Source organism: Ambystoma mexicanum, chromosome 1q, assembly GCF_040938575.1.
Source record: "Ambystoma mexicanum isolate Mex_15411 chromosome 1q, UKY_AmexF1_1, whole genome shotgun sequence".
NCBI classification, from domain to species: Eukaryota; Metazoa; Chordata; class Amphibia; order Caudata; family Ambystomatidae; genus Ambystoma; species Ambystoma mexicanum.
Genome location: NC_090922.1, coordinates 808,878,471 through 808,898,598, shown reverse-complemented (window position 1 = coordinate 808,898,598; position 20,128 = coordinate 808,878,471). Strand labels below are relative to the sequence as shown.

The 20,128-nt window shown below is 44.6% G+C and overlaps 1 protein-coding gene across 2 annotated transcripts in view; it reads right to left on the bottom strand.

Moving 5' to 3' along the window:
• DHX9 (DExH-box helicase 9) overlaps nucleotides 1-20,128 on the bottom strand; it is a 745,262-nt gene that overhangs the window by 86,258 nt on the left and 638,876 nt on the right. For both annotated transcript variants that reach the window (XM_069641409.1, XM_069641410.1), the window contains one exon: nucleotides 8,269-8,384. In XM_069641409.1, the coding sequence (XP_069497510.1) occupies nucleotides 8,269-8,384 (116 nt within the window). The remainder of the gene's footprint in view (nucleotides 1-8,268; nucleotides 8,385-20,128) is intronic.

The window sequence follows — 20,128 nt, the reverse complement described above, 5'->3', positions numbered from 1 at the left end:
AGGAAGTACACTGAATAAATACCTTTGTTTACCTGTAGAATAGGGGTGACTTCTATGGCGTCCTTTCCTAGAAGGGTCTCCACCTCATGCAGCTGGATACGCAGGTGGTCCGGCGTCAGGAGTCTTGATCTTCGTGGTCTGAATTGGGGTGGGGGGGCAAATTCTATGCAGTACCCATGGGCGACAGTCTTGAGAATCCACTGGTCTGTTATCCCCTCCCATGCAGTAAGGAAAGAAGTTATATGCCCCCGACCGGGGTGGCATGGGAGGGGACCTGGATCAGAAGGTCATTTCTGACCAGAGGCCAGGCGCCTCTGGAGTTGGAACCTCATCCTCTACCTTTGCCACGCCGCTGTCCTCTGGGTGGATAAGTGGTGGAGGTACTAGACCCTTGTCCGAATTCCAGTTGTGTCCTGCATTATACTGGTTCTGGGGAAAACATACTGCCCACGAAAGGACCAGCGGGAGAAGTTTGCTCTGAGGAGAGGGTTTCTGAGTAATCTGTTAAAGGGACTTGAGTGTTTCATGTTCTTTCTTGGCTGTTTCCAGTGCATCGTCCACTGCCTTGCCAAACAGGTTGGTCTCCTTTGCGGGTTTCAGGGCTGCTTGGGTCTCCGACTTGAAACCGGAGTTCCTCAGCCATGTATGTCGCTTGAGCAAGTGTTAGGCAGAATTGCATGCAGTACCCTCTGGGAACACAGTACACAATTAGGACTACAGGTGTTAGCCAAACCAAACTTTGTTATAAGTCTGTACCACACAGTTTTTAGTAGCGAGCTGAGCAGCCAGGCTTATTTCAAGAGAGAGAGTGAGCAGTACAAGTAATTACACAGAGGACTATCAATCACAGTGGTTCAAGTAGACACTTATACTCAAGGTTTGTTAGTAAAATACTTATTCATTTATTACAATACTTATTCATTTATTACACAATCATTTAGAAAACATTTCACTAGGAGGCAAATTATATACTAATATACTTTAAGACAAAACTAAGATTTTGAGACGGTTGGAGCTCCCCTAAAATAGGAGCAAAATGGCAGTTCAGTTACTTAGAAGTGAGCAAAAGGGACAAGGTAAGTAGAATAGATCCCATATACTTGTTAGACAGTGCAAATAGTTTCAGTTCACCAGAAGAGTTCAATTCAAGTCAATAGGCCAGGCCAAAGTCAATGGGCTAGTGTTCTGGATAAGAATGAGCAGTTTGGGTATCAAACAGTAAAGTCTTTGCAAAAGTCTCAGAAGTAGTTTAGGCGAAAAAGAATCATTTGTTGGGTTACAAGATGATCAGGCCTGCAAGTTGGGAAAGTTTAACTAACTTTCACAGCGAGAGTGGCGTTCTCTCAATCGGGTTGGCACAGTACCTTCGTATGAAGAAACAAATGCAGCTGAAGTCGTTGGTTCCTGGCAGTTCCTGCAGATCTAACTGTTCCTGAGCCTCAGTCGTGTGGACAAGAGGGAGGACGTCGGGGTACTCCTGCACTGCACTGGGATCGTCGAAAAAACACACCAGATTGAGTCACTTCAGTTCCAGTAGCTGTAGCTTCAAGCACAAGCTGGTATCCCTCTCCCTGGTTAATCCTAACCAGGCTTGAGAATGGTGGCTTACGAGTTGATTGGTCCCACCAACTGTCCTTGAAGGGGCTTCTCTGTCGGGATGAACTTGGCAATTCGGACCTGCAGCAGGGCTTCATCAGCCAAACCAACTGTCCAGGAGTTGCAGCAGCAGTCCTCTTCCAAGTCTTCTTCAGTTCTTTCTTTCCAGTGGTCAACTGTTTTCCAGTCCAAGAGACTCGCCTTTTAAACAGTTCTCTCCCTTTCATTCCAGCCTAGCTGCTACTCACCCAGCAGGGTGGCTGTCCTTGCCGGACAGTCAGCCAGCCAATCACGCCAGCGTGCACTTCGGTCTCCTAGGAGAATAAGCACGGAGTTTCGGGCACCTCCCTCACTTCCTGCCCACCCCAGACACTCAGACGCCAGAGGCGGTCCTAAGTCCTGAAGCCCGCCAAAAGGCACACAAACAAAGGGACCAAACGTGGTTTGGCCCGCAGATAAACACTAAAAGGACCTTTCCAAAAAGAAACGGCGAAAAAAGAAGACCGGGACCTGTTTAAACAAAGGGACTTAAGGCGCCATCTTGAAAACCATGGCTCTCGTGATTTTTAGCTACCGGTGTTCGCGGTCGGGGAAAAATCATGGTAGTTTGTTGTAAAACCACTGCTACCAGCCTTTTCAATAGGAAAGGGTAGCATTTGACTGCGACATGAGTATTTAGACACAGGAGCTACTATGTAACCCCTCCAGCACTCCATTGTAAGATGGTGTGTGCTGGGTCTAGGAATTTGGAAAGACTAGTAAAGTTAATTTCACTTTACATTCTCTGGGAAACAGTTTATCCCAGAGAAGGTATCTAAACCTTTGTGAAGTCTATTGAGGGTGCTGTGTAACACATGAAAAGATGATGCCTATGGAGTTATCTAAAACATTAATGTAAAACACACATCAAAAAACATGAGTGGGGAAAAAAAGGCTCACACTTTCCAGGTAAAAATAATAATCAAGTCCTCAAAATCCAGCAAAGTGGCTGGGGGTCTCTAAGGTGAAGGGAATTAGCACTGATCAAAAAGTAAGTGTGGCAAGGGTGGGAACTGAAGCAATGACTACACGCCAGAAAGCCCTACCACCCTTTCTTAAAAGTTTAAAAGTCTAAAAGTTTGTGTAACATCACTCATTCACATACTAAGGTCAAATGATTATTTGTACCCTAATAGCTTCACTTTATTGAACCTTGCTCCTAGACTGTACTCCCAACACCATTGAGTGTACCTTAATCAGCGTCACTGTATTAAAGTTCAATTTTGAAAGTGTGCTCTAATGGAGTCACAGTGGTAAAGTTGAACCTAGAAGGTGTGCCCTCTGAGTCAACATGGTAAAGTTTGAATTTAGAAAGTGCTCGCATCAACATTGAGTGTGCCTATTATCGCCACTGAGGTAAAATTGAATTTAGAAGTGTTCCAAACAGCAGCACTGTGTGAAGTTTGAATCTGAAGGTATTCCGAACACCATATACCGAGTGTACCTTAGTAGCATCACTGTGATAAAGTTGAATTTAACACAGTGATGCTAGTTATGTACACCTTCTAAAGTTCCAATTTGAAAGTGTGCCTAATGACGTCACTGCAATAAAGTTGAATTTGATGGTCTCCCTAGTAGCGTCACTGTGTTAAAGTTGAACCTAGAAAGTGTGCCCTCGTAGAGTCACTGTGGTAAAGTTGAACCTAGAAAGTGTCCCATAATATAGTCAGTGTGTTAAAGATGAATTTACAAAGTGTGCCTAATAGCGCCACTGTGTGAAGTCTGATTCTGAAGGTATTCCCATCACCAGTGAGTATACCATAGTAGCGTCACTGTAGTAAAGTTGAACTTAGAAAGTGTCCCCTAATAGAGTCGCTGTGCTAAAGTTGAATCTACAAAGTGTGCCTAACAGCGTAACTGTGGTATAGTTGAATTTAGAAACTGTGCCTAATTAGCCTCACTGTGTTAAAGTTGAATGGATATAGCTCTGTATATCTCTATCTCCTATTTATGCTATGTATATGCTATGTACCTGTATCCCCATGTTATCTGTATCACATGTTTACCCTATCCATCCTGTCGCTTTATATACGTATGCCACTATGTACGCCCCCCGTCCTGCTCTCGTGCTTGGCCGCAGGCGCTTACTTATAACCACCATATCACACTACTGCGCTTACTCTCTCCTATACACCAACATTCAACTAGAACACAGCTATGCTAGGACACATTCGGCCTAGCTGTTCTCATACTAACATGACCCCCACGAACACATCATCCTAATAAAACTCAGCTAGCTGAGCACATACTGCCTAGCTTAGGCGTCTCCTCAGGCCTAACGCAGCCAGAACTCAGTTTGGGTGTCCACCCTTCAGACTGAACACATCCAACGGATTTCCTCAGCACCACACCTACCGCTAAGAAGCAGCTATCATGCAACAACCACACCAGCTGCACACATCTGGTGTGCCCTGACACCATATGACACTCACTCGCTACTGACCTGAACTGCGGTTCCCGAGTGTTCAACCTACTAGCACTTTGAGGTCATACCAATGATGCATAAGGCGCTATATAAATGCCAAGTAACACAACATAACATTTATGAGAATTCTCCCTAACAGCAAGGTACCTTGTGCCAGGGTCCTTCCTGCTGTCTCTGCAGCGTCCAGTGTTCTTGAGCACATTCTGGTTGACTTGTTTGCCCTCCGAAACGATGGCGAGCAACTTGGTCCGTGTAGGCTATGGCACTTCCTGAAGGCCTTCTTGCAGAAGGTTCCACTGGACGTCTTCATAGCTGGCCAATAGCCTGGTATAAGCTATTCAGGTGGAAAACGCAGCAGCAGTTGTGACCCTCTTTCCCAGTGCATATAATCTCTTGTACTATCGGTTGGTACCTTCTCCTGTACACAGGGGAACACCAGCCCGTTTTCTAGTAGTGGTAACCACTAAAGAATCTGAAGTGGCATGTCCCTTGATGTAGGCAGGGTCGGTTGGAGGACGAAACAACTTTTCCACCCTAGGGTTCACCGCCCTGGTTTGAGCTGGCGTCAACAACGAAGGTGCCAATCTCCTCTTAATACGAGTTTAACAAAGGGATGGCCTGGCTGGCCAGAGGTTTTTCTTTGAGTATATCCTCCACAAAATCAGAATCTGGTAAAGCTTCTTGAGTGGCGATCTGAAAAGGGTCAGCCGCCTTTTTCAAGATGGCGTTAAACGCCATTTTGATCGTCCACTGGGGAGGCTTGGTGGGCCGGAGTGGAGGGGCGGAATCTATGCATCGAGGTCGGTGGGAGAAGGGGACGTTGAGCAAGGTTGAGCAACTCAACGGCTGTCTTACCAATTGTCTATCTGGTCATCCACATTGTAGTTTTCCAGAAAGGTGGCATCCTCATCCCGATCATGTGTCCATAACATCATCTGTGAGGACACCGGTATACTCACGTGGATCTTCCAAGGTCCTTTGAAACTTAGTTACAGGTGTAAAAGGAAGGTCCTCGAGATCTCTTGGGAGCAAGCTTCTCAGAATGAGAGAAATGTTTCTAATCTGTCCGTACATACCTCAAATTTCTCCCTGGTCCATGAGGATGAACCAGAGAGGTACAGGGGAGGAAAGGGTTCATCTTCCCTGTGACGTCGAGATTTGTCCCCCAATGTACTTGACAAAAGGCACAGGACTCAGCGTAGTACTTGCTGAGTTCAGGGCACTGTGGCGTGCCTTTAGGCAGGTCTCTAGGCCGTTCTTTGTGCTTCGCCACCTCCTTCGACTGTTCAAGTCGAACTGTAGAGGCAATCCTTGCAATGCTCTCGCCAATGCTCAGGGAATCTGGTCGATCTACCGGCTGAACCAGAGGCTGAGCAGTTGATTTCAGCACAACCGGGGCCTTAAGCGGCATCTGTGCATCCTCCTGGAGCGCTTAGACGGCCGCGTGATTTTTTGTGTTGGCGCCCTTTAATTTGGATTGCCCAGTTGCAGTCCGCAGCTGCGGGGAAGGCTGCAGATCATGCCGATTGGAGGATCCTGTCGAAGTTTGACAGTTCCGTTGGCGCTTTGGTACGCTTAGACAGTGCCGCCGAAGCACAACCTTGTGTTTGGTGTTATGATCATGTGCGCCAGACCTGGTGGGGTCAGGGACGTGCGTTGAGGACCGAGAGCAGTCCGCCGTTTGGTCAATGGCTTCTGACACGGAGGCCTGGTCATTGCTAGTCCCCCCCACCCCCATCACTTTCGGCAATTGCAGCGGCAGGGGAAGAACATTCGGCCTGCGACATGCCATAGGCCGCCCACCACTTCAAGCGGCGTTCTTTCAGCGTTTTAGGGCGCAGGAGTATACAGGCCGCGCAACCCGCTTCTTTGTGGTGGAGCGGTAGACAATTGTTGCACTGAGAGTGCCCGTCTTTCCAAGGATATTTGGCTCTACAGAAAGGCCAAAATCTAATTGGTGTCTTTTCCATAGCAAAAGACCGGTACAGAAATGACAAAACCCAGGGAGCAAGAATATGGCCACCCCGACACCACTCTCCCTACTGTATAGGCCGGCCAGAAGGCCCGGCCACGTGGACGGCTGCGCCGCTTGGATCAATAGGTGTCGAAAGTCTACAGCAGTCTTCAGCTTTGTTTCACAGGATTCAACTTTTGAAGTGACTGAACGGGAATAACGACAAAGTCGATAAATAGGACAATCACTATCTATGTAAGAGCTCTGCATTAGGACGACCAGTAATCTGGGTGGAAAAAAACAATCTGAAGGGCCTCAGCGCGTGAGGGACTTTGGGTACACTCCACGTCACGTTAGGGATAGTGTTACAGACACGCCTATGCAGACATCCCCTTTCTATCCCCGAAAGATAAGATGCAATACTCTGCGGTTACCACTGGATGTCGGACCATATGCACAGCATGTGATTCTAAGCAGATCAACAAGCATCAGAACAGTAGTTTCACCAAGAGAAGGTATTAAAACCTTTGGGAAATCTAAGACTTCCCTGTGTCGCTGCACTGAAGGTGCTTTGTGTCACAATGTATGATGCCTATGGGAGTTTGTCAAAGTCCAAAGAGAAACAGAGTCCAAATCACAGATAAATCCATGCGAGAGTGGGAAAAAAGGACTCTCTCTCTGCAGGTTAAACATTAAAAGTCCTAAAGTCCAGCAAAAAGAGCTGGGGGTCTCCAAGGTAGAAGGGAATGAGCACATTTCTGAGAATTCTGCCCAACAGGTGCCTTCACAGAATTCCCTGGATCCTAAATAACTCTGTGATATACTTGTTTGAAGATACTTCCTCTGGCACTCTGACTTTCCGTGCAACTGAACCCTATTTCAACCTGCCTAAAGCTGGCTCGGAGAACACAAGGGTCGCTCTTCTGCCTCAGAACCCATGCAATAGACTAGGGAAGGACTGGATAAGAAAAGGATTCTTCCTTGTAAAGCAGAACAAGTGTTTAAAAGCTGCTCACGTGTGAAAGTTGGTTGGTGACTGCCCCTCAGAATGAGCAGTTACAAAGGTCTTACTTACCTTGAATGTTTTCTGCCATTCTGAAAAAGTATATTTAAGGTTAGTTTACTCTCCTGTGAACTGATCCTATTTCTGGCGGCTCTGAAAAGAGAAGGTGGGTGGGTTAGTGGGAGTAAGCGGGAAAAGTGCAAGAGCAGTGATGTGCCATTGGCAGCCTCAACCCGGTTAAAACCGTTTGCTGGCCTTGGGGTTTTCCGGTCGGTAGACGTGTGCTGTTGTGCGAGTCCATGTGCGATTTGTTTTGTTGTTGTAGTGAAGTTTGTACGGTTTGTTGTGGTATAGCTGGTGTTTGGTTAGAGTTTGAGAGTTGTAGGCAGAGGGATGAAATTGTTAGTGTTCTGATAAACAACTATAATTCTATATTACACCAAAAGGTCCTACTCACCTGGTATAACTGAGTGTTATCCTGAATGTAGTTATAGGTGTATACGGTTGCTTGAATCTGTGTTCCGCTATTTAGAAACGTATCCTGGTAACAGGGTTGGTTCATTAAGTGATTAGTTAAACAGAGTGTCACTGCATGACAGAGGGTCTACTACCCTTGACTTACAGTATAGTAATCTAAAAGTAACTTTTGGTTTTACTCCCCATGAACAGGTATGGCCTATACTAAACGTGAATGAGAAGATCTGACTTCCCTGGAATTAATGTTAGTTATTCTGAAGGTTTATGCTTGGCTCCGTGTACCTTCAAGCATTGTTTGGGGTTTTTATAATGCGTTTTTTATAAGTTTGCCTAACAGTATTTATAATAAAACTATTTTTTTTTATATCACTTCTTGTTGTAAGTGTTTCTGTTGAACCCTTGGTATACTACAAGTTCTTAGTACCTCCCTACAGCCATCTCTTCCTCCAAAGATGAGCGTGGCTGCTCGGTCTACACTACCAAATACTCAGTTGGTGCAGACTTATACTAGGAGTGGAGTTTTGTACGGTCTTAGTTATATGGTTTTACTAAGCCCTTAGTTGGACTTCAGAAAAACTATCCTAAGAGCAGCACAGTCTAATGTTGAGGTGAGCAGGTGAGTAAAAGTAAAAAGATCTCAATCCAAAAATCAAAGTCAAAATCTATAGCAGAACTCAAAGGGTTGTTCCCACTGCAATCAATGAAGCGTAGAGCACGAATACGACTACTCACAAAGCAAGCAGATCATTTACACAGCAAAAAATGCAAACCTACCAGTCATCCAGAACCACCATCTCGCCATCAGACAGGACTTTCTTGGAGGCAAAGAGGAGCAGCTGAAGCGGACTCACCATGGTCATGCTTTTGGCTGAGATGGCCCTCGTTCGTATCTGCAGGGGATAAAGAAGGCGGCTTTAAAGCAGAAATTTGACGTTCACACTAGTTCATGTAGCACTGCTCAACACCAACCTTAATGGAAGATGTAGTAGCACGAAAGCACAAAACAAGATTATCATCTTCGTGATAAATTGTGACTTTTGCTGGACTTTGCAATTACATTTCACTTATTACTAGGTGAGTGGGAATCTTTACCTCTCATCTAGTCTTTTATTCTTTTAACAAGTAACTTTTTAAGTCTCTCTCCAAAGTGTGTGCTTGGATTTATAGTTCCCCATTACCTTTGGGCTTAGGCTGGGATGCCCCTTTGGGCTTCCCTTTTTAATTTCTCTTAATACCTCTTGACTTTAAGCATTAACTCGCAGGCTGTCAAATCAGCCTCAGTAATTTACAGGAGGGACACTACCATTCTGCAAGAAGGGGGTGGGGGCAAAAGGTTCCTTTTTTCGCCATTTCTCGTTGTTTGAGGTTTTCTTCTGCCATTCTAGGGCGGAAATGACCTTGGTTGAAGTTTTGGTCTTCCTTGGGAATCCTTGTATTCCCCGCCTAGGCTCCAGAGTGTCTGAGACAGCAGGAAGCGAGGGAGGAGTTTAAAACTCTGCAGCCCTACGTCTTTCACCTTGCCTGAAAGGAACCAGTTCCCACTGGTGGGCAGGCTGTCCTGACTGGACAGCCAGAACGCCCCTTTCTGTAAACTGCAGGGACAGTTTGTAGACATTGTGCTGTAGTTCCCAATACTCTGAACCTAGAAGCTACTGACAAGTTGACCACTGGAACCAAATAGTAAGAGGAAGATAAAGAAAAGACAGATTTAGCGTGTAACTGGAGCCCTATGTAACCCTTCCTTCCAATCGACATGGGGGTCTCAAATGCGATGACACTTACCCGCAGGCTGGTGAGATCCACTAGTCTCAAGAAGACCTGAAAAACAAGGTACCCTTGATGGGTTGTCACCTTCCTGGGCTGCAAACTGCCAATACGAGGGGACCTCGAGCAGAGTGCAGTGAATGGTCTTCTTAAGTCCAAATCTCACTGAAACTTTGGTAAGGGGACTTCAGGTATTCGTTCGAATAATGTCTCTTGAAGTCCACCAGAGTGCAGGACCAAGAGAGTGCAGAAAATCCGACTGGTAATATTCGTCCTTAATCTGGTTCCAGTAAAAAGACACCAAATTCACACAGCAGTGAAAATCCAAGAGGAATCCTTGGCTGGAAGACTCCTCTGGCGACTGCTGCTGCAAGTTTCCAACTACTGTTGGTATTTTCAGTCTCCAGACCAAGAATCCAGGGACCAGGTCCTGTGCTGCTACATTCTGAAGGCATACACCCAGAAGCTGCTCTTTTCTCGTAAGGTATTGTGTCGATTTGCATAATACTTAAGTCTTATGTGCATCCTGAGTGGGTGATGTGTGGGAATTTGCCAATACCATTCGCCCAGGCCTCATGTTGGAACGCATATAGGGAGCCTTCTGTGAAATCCCTGAACATTTGTAACTAACTCTAAATTAGACAATACTTACTTGTTGAAGATGTCCTCTGGAACCAACTTTCCTGCATCTGAACCCTATGCTGCCCTGCCAAAAGCTGGCTCCTAGACCACTACGGTATCACGTCTGCCTCTGAGAAAGCTATAGACTAGGGAAGGACTATAAAAGAGAAGGTTTCGGTTTTGGAAACGGCAACAACTGCAAAAGTGCTTACTGGCAAATTAGTGTTGTGACTATCTATGAAATAGAATAAGTTACAAAGTGTCTACAAGTTGATACTTGCCTTTCAGTTGCATTCTGCCCCTCCAGAAATACATACTTGTGGCAACTTACTTTGAATAGTGTCACACATTTCTTAAAAGTAATAGTATTGGTACCGTTTTATTATTCTTAACTGAATGAGAAAACGCTTCACAATAGGGTTTACATTAAGCGCACCATTGGGTTATGCTTTCCCTGAACTCCTTTATTGTAATTGGTTATTTATACTACCCAGAGGTTTCTAAGCGCGGAGCCGGGGATCGAACCTGCGTTGCTCCGTGTCGTCTTGCGTCCAAGATGAGCACTTTGCCCCCTGAGCTACCCTCCAGAGGCACAATATTAACTAATTTATACAGATCCAAAACATTCTTGGAGTACTTGTCTTTAAGTTACTTGTAGACCCCCTTAAAAGTATGAGGTTACTTACCTTGAAATATATGGTGTCTTAAAGTATAAATTATAAGTAACCCACTGCAGTGACTAACAAACTCTTAGTCCTTAGTCCCCTTTCCTTCATACTGCATGGGCGTCCCTTCCTTGGGACAGGAGACCGAAGCCTTTTCACTAGAAAAACCTTCCCCTTTAAATTTAGAGTTGCGCAGGGGTGCGGCCCTGGGAGCATGCGCAACCTTGACTCCGCCCAGCGGTGATACTCCTCAGTCCCCACTGATGCGTAGACAATATTAACATTGCCTAATGACACCAGTTGTCTGAAGTCCAACTAAGGGCTTAGTAAAACCATTCAACTGAGGCAGTACAAGACTCCACTCTTCGTATAAGGCTGTACCACCTGAGTTCATGGTAGTGTGACAGAGCAGCCAGGCTCATTTTAGGAGGGAGAGAGGGCTGTAGAATCAGTACAAATGAAATTTTAATATAAATTGTCCAAACAAACACTGAAACTATGTAAAAATAAAATGATTTTTCTTTAAATACAAGTAGGCCCAGGTCAAACTAGGGTTAAATAAGTACTATCACACATTACATGTAATCACAATTATAAAAACAACACTATACTTGAAAGTACACAGACCAAATATAAACCTTATTGAGAACACCTAACAGTTGTAGGGAAGGCAAAACGTTATTACAAAAGACAAAATATGCCATCTATACATAAAAAGGAAATCATAGCAGCTTACTCATATTTAGAAAAGACTTAACACTTGTCTTAAAGTCATTAACCCAAAAATGAAAACATTGTACATATAGGTATTCGCTTTAGCATCAGTTCTTTGAATGGATGATGGAACAACATTAAATTAGTACGTACAACAGTGCAAAGGAGAAGTGCACAAGCTTATATTTAACAATAGTAACTCTAAAGTGAATTCAATTTTGCAAGCACTTCAAGTTTAAATTAGTATCTAGTCCGTGCCAGAATAAGTCGCATACTGTCCCATCGCATAGCTCTTTCCTAGAAGGATTGACGTGCAATATGTGAGAGTTCAGGGCAAGTTTCACCCAGTAGCTGTTCTCTTAATTGTTCAAAGTGAGAACAATACACTACCAAATGTTTTAATGTTTCTTTTGGGCATGGATCATAGATTTTTACCGAGGATTCCAAGCCTGACGACGGGGAATATTCATGAGCATGTGAATCTATGCCAGACCCCATGCTTGAGAATGAGAACAATACACAACCAAATGTTATACTGTTTCTTCTTGGGCATGTATCAGACAAAAACGACAATAAAGACATAGGCTCAGTAATGCAGAATGTATAATGCACACGTTCCAAAGTTGGTAACTGGTTTAGTTTGAATCTCATGTAAATATGTCAGATCTTGGGACAGGGACATTTCAGAAGGTAGCCTGGTCGAAATGTTATTTTTGTATCAAAGGAGGGATGATCTCCAAGTCTTATAGCTGTTATTCATGTCTATGGTCCGAATCCAATCCATTTCATAGAACTTGTGTTTCACATTTGGAAGATCGAACGTTAGGTCCTCAGATCCTGCACTGATCCCTGCTAGACCCGGCTGCATTCGATTAGCAAATGAGGCAGGTGATGGAACACTTTGCTTGATTTAAAGGCAGTTAAGTTCTTGGTATAATGAATTCCTTACTGGGGTTAACTTTTTAGCATATATGGATAAGTTTCGCCAGGTGAAACTTGCTGATAAGCAAACTAGTTTAAGTTTGTGACGAACTATAGAATTTGGAACTGCTAACACAAGACCCAAGGTCTTTTTCCACATCTGCCCTTGCAGTCTGTCCAGGACATCGTCCATGTTCAATAAAGTCCAAACCATACAGTAGGATGGGCTCCACTTGAAGTATACAAAAAACTAAGATTGGTAGTAAAGAAAATGTACAATACTTCTGGTGGATAATTCTCACCTGTGAGAGTAATGGACGGATCTTTTCTTTCAAACCTTCTAGGCAGGTTTTGAAGCGTGGATTCTGCAAGCTGATAGCCCAGACAGTGCAAGGACCTCACTCTTGTGATGTTTAAGCTATACATAGTCCATTGATAGAATTTTGTGCGTTTGTTATTGGCAAAGATAGCGTTTGATTTTGTAGAGTTGGCTTTGAGATTGTGCGCAGTCGCAAAACTTTGAAAAACATTTAGTTTAAGTTGCAGCCCTGATGGAGTTATGTCAAATAAGATAATGTCGTCTGCGAAGCAAAGCCAATGTAGATGCAAAGAACCTAACCTTGTGGGGTACATCCCTACTTCTGTCCACAGTTGATCAATGTCACAAATGTAAAGATTAAAAAGTTGCCACGAGGTTGCAACCGTGCTCGACACGGGTCATGGTTGAAATCAGCCCAGTGACGGCACCCTCTGGATTTACCCGAACCTGGAAAGAAGTGTTGGTATGGACTCCAGCAATCAATTGAACATCTTGGAAACCCCATTTGTATCATTTTAGTCCACAATAGGTCTCAAACTACTGCGTCAAAGGAGGACAGGTCTAAGGCTGCTGCATAAAATGGACCCGTGGCAGTAATCTAAGTTGGTGCCAACAAATGAGCAAGTACCACCGCATTTAGGGAGTTGCACATTGCTCCTAAAGCCCACTTGCGATTTCGAATAGCTGTCGTTTGCTTCAATGTGGCTTTCCAGGTGTTTTAGTAGGAGAAATCCTGGACCGTTGGTTTGCCCAGTGAAGCCCTGCTGCAGGTCTGAATTGCCAAGTTCATCTCGACAGAGAAGCCCCTTCAAGGATGACTTCTCCCTTTGAATTGGTGGGGCCAATCAACTTGTAAACCACCTGGATACCATTCTCGAAGCTGGTGAGGATTAACCCGGGGGAAGGACACCAGCATGTGTGCTTGATGAACAGCTACTCTAACTTAAGTGACTCCATTTTTTCTGCATTTTCCAACGATCCCGTGCAGTGCAGAAGTCCCCCGACATCCTCCCTCTTGTCCCCACGACTGAGGCTCAGGAACAGTGAGATCTGCAGGAACTGCCAGGAACCAACATCTTCAGCTGCATCTTTCGCTTCCTACTAAGGTACTGTGCCAACCCGAAAGTTTGTGGAACTTTCCCAACTTGCAGGCCTAATCAGCTTGTGACCCAACATATGATTCTTTTTCATACAAAACTACTTTGGCAAAGACTTTACCGTTTACTTCAAGAACTGATTTTCTAGCCAAGACACTAGTCCATTGACTTTTGCCTATGCCCATTTAACTGAATCGAGTCCTCTAGTGAACTACAACCATTTGCACTGCCTAAAAGTATTTGTGATCTATTCTGCTAACTTGTGCCTTTTTGCTCCCATTTCAGGGGAGCCTAATTTGTTCAGAAACGTATTGGTTTGCTATTGAAGTGTGTGTGTGTGTATATAATATTAAGTTTCCTCCTTCTAGTGAATGTTTTCTAAATGATTGTGTAATAAATTAATAAGTGTTTTACCAAGAAACCTTTAAAGTGTCTACTTGAACCACTGATTGTAAGACCTCTGTGTAACCTCTTGTACTGCTCACATTATCTCTTGAGATCAGCCTGGATGCTTAGCTCGCTACCACAAAACTGTAGTACAGACTTATACCAATGGTTGGTTTTGCTTACACCTGTAGTCCTAATTGCATGTGGTGGTCCCAGAGGCTACTGCATGCAATTCTGCCCAACATCCCTCTCGTGGGCAGAAAACTCACAGTATTTATCATCAGCTCACCTACGTCTCTCTTAACTAAATGGGTCAAGTTACGACAGTTTAGGCAACCAATGAACGGAAAGGTTCGATCTGTGTACCTGAATTAAGACAGTTTCCATTTTAGTGTCAAGAGACAAGGTGTGAGCTTTAATTTCAAGGCCGATGGGAAAGTGGTCACTGTATGGAATGTGACCTATCAGCACCGGTGAGACAGTGGACAGTAAGCTGGATGAAACAAAAAAAAAAGTCAATACATGACGATGCAGAACCCCTTCACCAAGTAATTGGCGCAATACTAGAGCAGAAATGGACCAAATGGCAGTTCCAATTTTCGAAGTATTGCGTCCCTATTTCCCCTCTACAAATAGAGGTCGAGTACATTTCCCGCGACCAAGAGGTATGATGGAGTGGAAAGTTTTCATTGCATAATGCACTAAAATCCCCACCAAGAATAATATAGTCTGGATTAGAAAGAGCTGCTGCTTCAAGTACCAAATCAAGAGAGTCGAGGGAATCTTCCAGGGATTTTTTTAATGGATTAAAATAAATGCATATAACTAGATAAACTGTCAGAGAGTTGGTACTCCATAGCCAGAATATCATAGTGGGACCAAAATAACTTCACTGTAGCATGATTTGAAGTCTTAGTCAAAATAGCAAGCCCTCCTGAAGGTCTCCCAGATTCGCCGGCAGTAGCATTGTACGAGTATGTTACAAAACCGTCTATATACAACACTGATTTAGACATCGTTTCCTGAATAAGCAGAAGGTCTGGCAGTTCATCAGTTCTACACAAATCTAACCAGGCCTTTAAGTTTGAATAGCCACAGCAGTTCCAGGAAGTGATTTTAATGGAATCGTGCAACGTGTGGTTAGTAGATTTTGCAATTTCAGAGATGGTAGCCATCAGTGCTGCTAACCACACAATGTTGGTTGAGTTACCAACCAATGCTGACAATTGCGGAATTATATTGTTAGTTGGAGTAGAGGTATCCGATTTTGCTTTGCTCAACAGTGCAGGCTGTGCAGTTGGGGCCAAAGGAGTGTCTAAAAACTTGTCTGCTTCTACCATCAACTCAAACAGACGAATCGTAAGACCATACTCTTTAAATCCCATCTTTTGGGACCAAATTAAGTGCAAGATATTCGGAGAGTAAGTGCTGCAGATCATGCAGTAATTGTTATGGTTTGCGTATCCACTCAATATCCTCAGATATTAGAGTCCTCAATTGGGGACTATGTTTAAACAAGCTAAACAAAAACGAATGATTCATTCTTTTCTGCCCATTTATGGCCGGGTCGCTCGTCCAGCACAATATATAAAGCATGACACCGGACAGTAAGCTGGTGACTATGGTCACCAGCATTGGCATTAGATTGCAAGGGCACATCGGGAGCCATAGCCCTGCCCGTTAGGAGATTAGATGAAACAAGGGATGTAGAGGTCGTGGCAATTGAGATCATGTCCGACCTGGGATTAGGAGTCATAAGCACTCTAGAGTTTGGAGGTTGGTCGAGAAAAAGGCCTACATGGGCACACAGAATTACAGTGGATAGGTGGATTCACCACCACGGGCTCCAAGCAATGCTCAACAGTGGGCTTAGGTTTATACTGCACAGACCAGGTGATCGGATAGTACTGCATTAGTTGGCTTTGGGTACGCTTTTCCGGTAATGACAATGTCCAAAAAGGGGGACACAGTCTTGAGATTTGGGACTGTCTTTGGGCAGTCACTGGCAGTATCGGAGTCTAACCCAGTTGGAAGGAATACCACAGTATCTTTCTCTGCAGTTATACGGTTACCTTTTTTTGTGTTTTTTTTAAATGCAGACATTTTATTTTCCATGATACATCCCGATTGTCCAGGTTTACGTGCGGATCTTCATTCAATGAAGACACCACTGATTTGGAGTCGCATACTGGATTTGGAATATTTTTGATAGGTACATTTTTAGACTTTTTTGGTTGAGCCTTTAAGTCGATTTTTTTTTTTAGTGTACCATGTTGATCCGCTTTAGTGCTCTAGCGTGTTGACGTTTGGGTTTACGCGAGTAATGCCTTGTGTCGGGTACAATGCCCTTGACAACTATAGGACACGTCTTAGCTTTATCTAGCTCTTCTATGGCTTCAAGGAGCCGCGAGGGACTGTTCAGATTTTCTATTGAGTCTGAAGTAAATGTTGGAGGGGAATCTAACTTGGAATCAATGCCATCTGTGGATTTCTGCATTGGTTTCATGTCAGTTATAAGGAATCTAAATATGTCGTCTAACTTAGCTGAATTACATTTTACCACTTACAAGAGTGAAAGAACATCAGTTGGTTCCTTAGGGCCTTCATCAGAGGGCCCAATAATAACTGCTTGAGCATAAGCTCCCAAAGCAGTGTTCAGTGCAATACCGGTCCCAATTGTTTGAGTTGCTTTACTGATGACATTAAAGTTCGGGGGTATTTGAGCTTTTGAAATTAGGGAATCCAACGTCATCATTTTTTCCATCTTGGAAGTTTGCGTGCGCGAGCATACAACCCTCCACTTTGCCAATTTTTACATTTAGGTCACCAAGGAGGTGCTTGATATAATCCATCTCCCCATGAGTCCTCTCGTGTCCTTTATCTAAGAGATTAAGCACACGTGACAAACGGAAAATTGGTTAGGTCACCAATACTAAGTTGAGGTGCAGTATGTTTATTTGCAATATCGTCAAAACTAGTTTGATCATTATTAGATAGTGGGGAGACAGACTGAGGAAGCTCCACATTGGTGCTGTTGATATTAGCTGTAAACATCTACTGAGCGCGAGTAGGCGAGCTTGTAGAGTGATAACAGGCTTTTATTGCGTTCGATTCTCGTAAAGTGAGATGTTGATCATGATTGCGTCCTTGCATGGAGTGGAGGCAAACTTCAACCTCTGATGGTAGAACAGTTATTGGAGATTTGCGCGTCAATGCCATATGCCATCGCTTACTCCATTCAGCCTCCACTGCAGGTGAGAATAGAAACTTCCGAAATGCATAAACCATGAGTACTGTACTGTGAGTACGGATGAAAATCTTAGTGGATCATCGGGTTTGGAGCAGCAACACTTGTAGGTGTTTTCTGAACAAGATGCCTGTACGGTTTCGGATTTGTATGAGTTGTTAAGGGAGACTTGAGAGTCCACACATGCTTGAAACTCATTTGGTTCGACAGCTAATGATTGGTGGACGTATGGAACTGTTTATGTCCATCTCCTTATAGCATGCGTCAGAGGTACAGTGAAGGGAAGCGCCCCCAATTCAGCACGATCCTCCCCGCAATGAGAGACAATAAGGGACTCTCCCGTAGTGGGAATAAGACCAAGACAGAGTGCGGGTGAGCGTAAGTGGGAGTTTATCCAAGGATAAGGCATGCAAAGAACTCTGCAACCTACGAGAGCGCTCTGTCTGACAATAGCAAAGACAGGCGTATTTCTAATACAGAAAACGTCATCAACACCTAAACACTATAGGGGGCACAAGTTAATTGGGATTGGGTATCGTCGACTAACTATAGGTGTTGCTGCAGCATGGTTGGTCTTGGCAAGACGACGTCACTGGTCAGCCTCGTGGGTTGGGTTGGGCCTGGCAGGCCGGCTTGAGGTCATCCGTGCGGTGTTGGTGCGCTGGGGCAGCCTGTGACAATGATGAATACCTTTCCTGTCTTAGTTGCCCTAGGCCATGCACACTGCAGTTATTCAGAAAATGACATTTACGTTCACTAATAAATTGTTCCGTAGCTTATCTTATAAAATAAACGCAACACATGAGGAATGCACCTCGTGAGAGGTCTGGTGGTTATCGGTTGGGGTGAGATTTACCTGTGTCCTATTGACCGGTACTTTAGGTCGTAGGACGGGGCTCTGGGGCTTGGGCCGAATGATGCATGTCTGTCTGCTGCGTTAGAAGTTATTATATAGATGGGTCTCTGTGTCTTGTCTCAATGATGGGGGTCGTCCTTACACGGGGTCAGGATTCTTGGGGGGTTCGTGGGATTTATGAAAGGGTGCTGGTAGATCAGTGGGTTCATCTGTGGGTTTATTACCGTGCTGTAAATAACACAGGTGGCAGGCTATGGCCTTGGTTGCGGCGCCGGGGCCTCTGAAGTAACGCCAGCTTGGTTGGGGGAGGTGAGAGAGCGCGGCACAAGTCTTAGCTTTTTTATCTTGCAGGCTTGGTAGGGTGGGAGAGGGAATGGCCTTGCATATCCACAAAGGTATTTTCCTCGTGCGTTGCTGATCAGTAAATGCAGAAGTTTTATACTGTTCTGCCTTATTTTGACGTTATTTAGACACACATATATATTTCAATTTCATTACACATTTCTTTAAGACAGTCGATTCCAGTACCTTTTCATTGCCTAACATTACATTCATTACATTGTGTGCGTATTGTATGTACATTTAGACGTTATACGAGGGATATCTAGGTTATGGCCTACAGAGATTGATGCTTGCCACTTTGGGTGGTTCAGTAAACATATATGAGTTCCAGTTTCTACATACTATGGAAAAAACACTTTTACAGATAGAGGTTATACGTTTGGTCAACATCTTTCTCCGTGGTTATAGCAGCATTAGTCCAGACCTGGAGGGATATCATATAACGTTACATTTTTATGGCTTATTCACATTTTAAAACAGAGGTAGGTCATTAGTACCAATACTTGAATTGTTTTCTACCTTCTTCAGATAGTGATGCTTCAGCTTTTTTCCTCGCTACCCCGGCCTTGCGGTCCGGGTCATATGGGGTGCAATATCACATTGTTACTAATATAATGTTGCCGTGTTGGCATCTCGGGTTTAGCTCATCTCCGACTTTCTCATGGGAACGCGCTCGCAGCGGATCTGCCAGTGCTGCTGAGGCGACAGAGATGCATGAAAGGCCCTCCAAAGGTGGGGGCCTCGTTACAGTGTGCTAAACTCACGCCGTGTTTGCTAGACAAGATGGCATCTAGGCCTGACTCGATTTTTGGTAAATGCAAAGACGAGGTGCGTGTGGGCAATGTCGTCGGCGGGCGAATCCTCCTCCACCTGGGCCCGGGTGGCATGAGGGGGCGTCCACCGAGTCATGGTCCTCACCTGGGGAGAAAGCTGTAGGTGAGGAGGGCCTCGCGGCCAGTCCTCCCCTACATTTCCCCCCTTTCGTTACTTAAAGTAACGAATTTCTTTAGCTCTTCCAATCTCCTACATTCTTGTTCCTCTAACACTGCACCATCCCATGCAGGGGTTCCTTTTATAGGCATCCATGCTCTGCACACCCCCCTTAAACTCTCACCTCTCCTAGCATACTCATCTGGTGTACATGTTAAATATATACAGTCGCCAGTTTCTTCCAGATCTACCCAGACCTCCTCATACCATTCCAGTTCTACGTCTCGTGGTTCTTTGATAGTGGTGTGCCATAGTTTATCTACTATGTACTTATCACGGCACATAGGCACTAACTGGTACTTGGGGGTGTTGTCTGCTCCTGTCTGCACATGTACTTCTTGTGTTGTTTTAATTGTACCACCAGAGTTGCCCATTGTCACCATCATCATTGCACCGTTAGGAACTGCATTAGCACAACATCGGAGGCCCACCTGGCACAGGCAAAATATCACAAGGATGATCACCACTATTGGTATCAGGAACTTTATTGTCACTCCAAGCCATGAGGGAACCCACGAGAAGATATTGTCGAACCACGAGCTATCTTCAGCTCCACCTTCCATTTTCATCTTCTCGCCCAGGTTATGTACTGCTTCAATAACGTGGGACAGGGACCCATTTTCTGCGTCTTCAGAAGGTACGAACGTGCAGCACGCACTTCCTATTTTTCGGCAAACACCTCCATCGATAGCTGTTAACAGGTCTAGAACA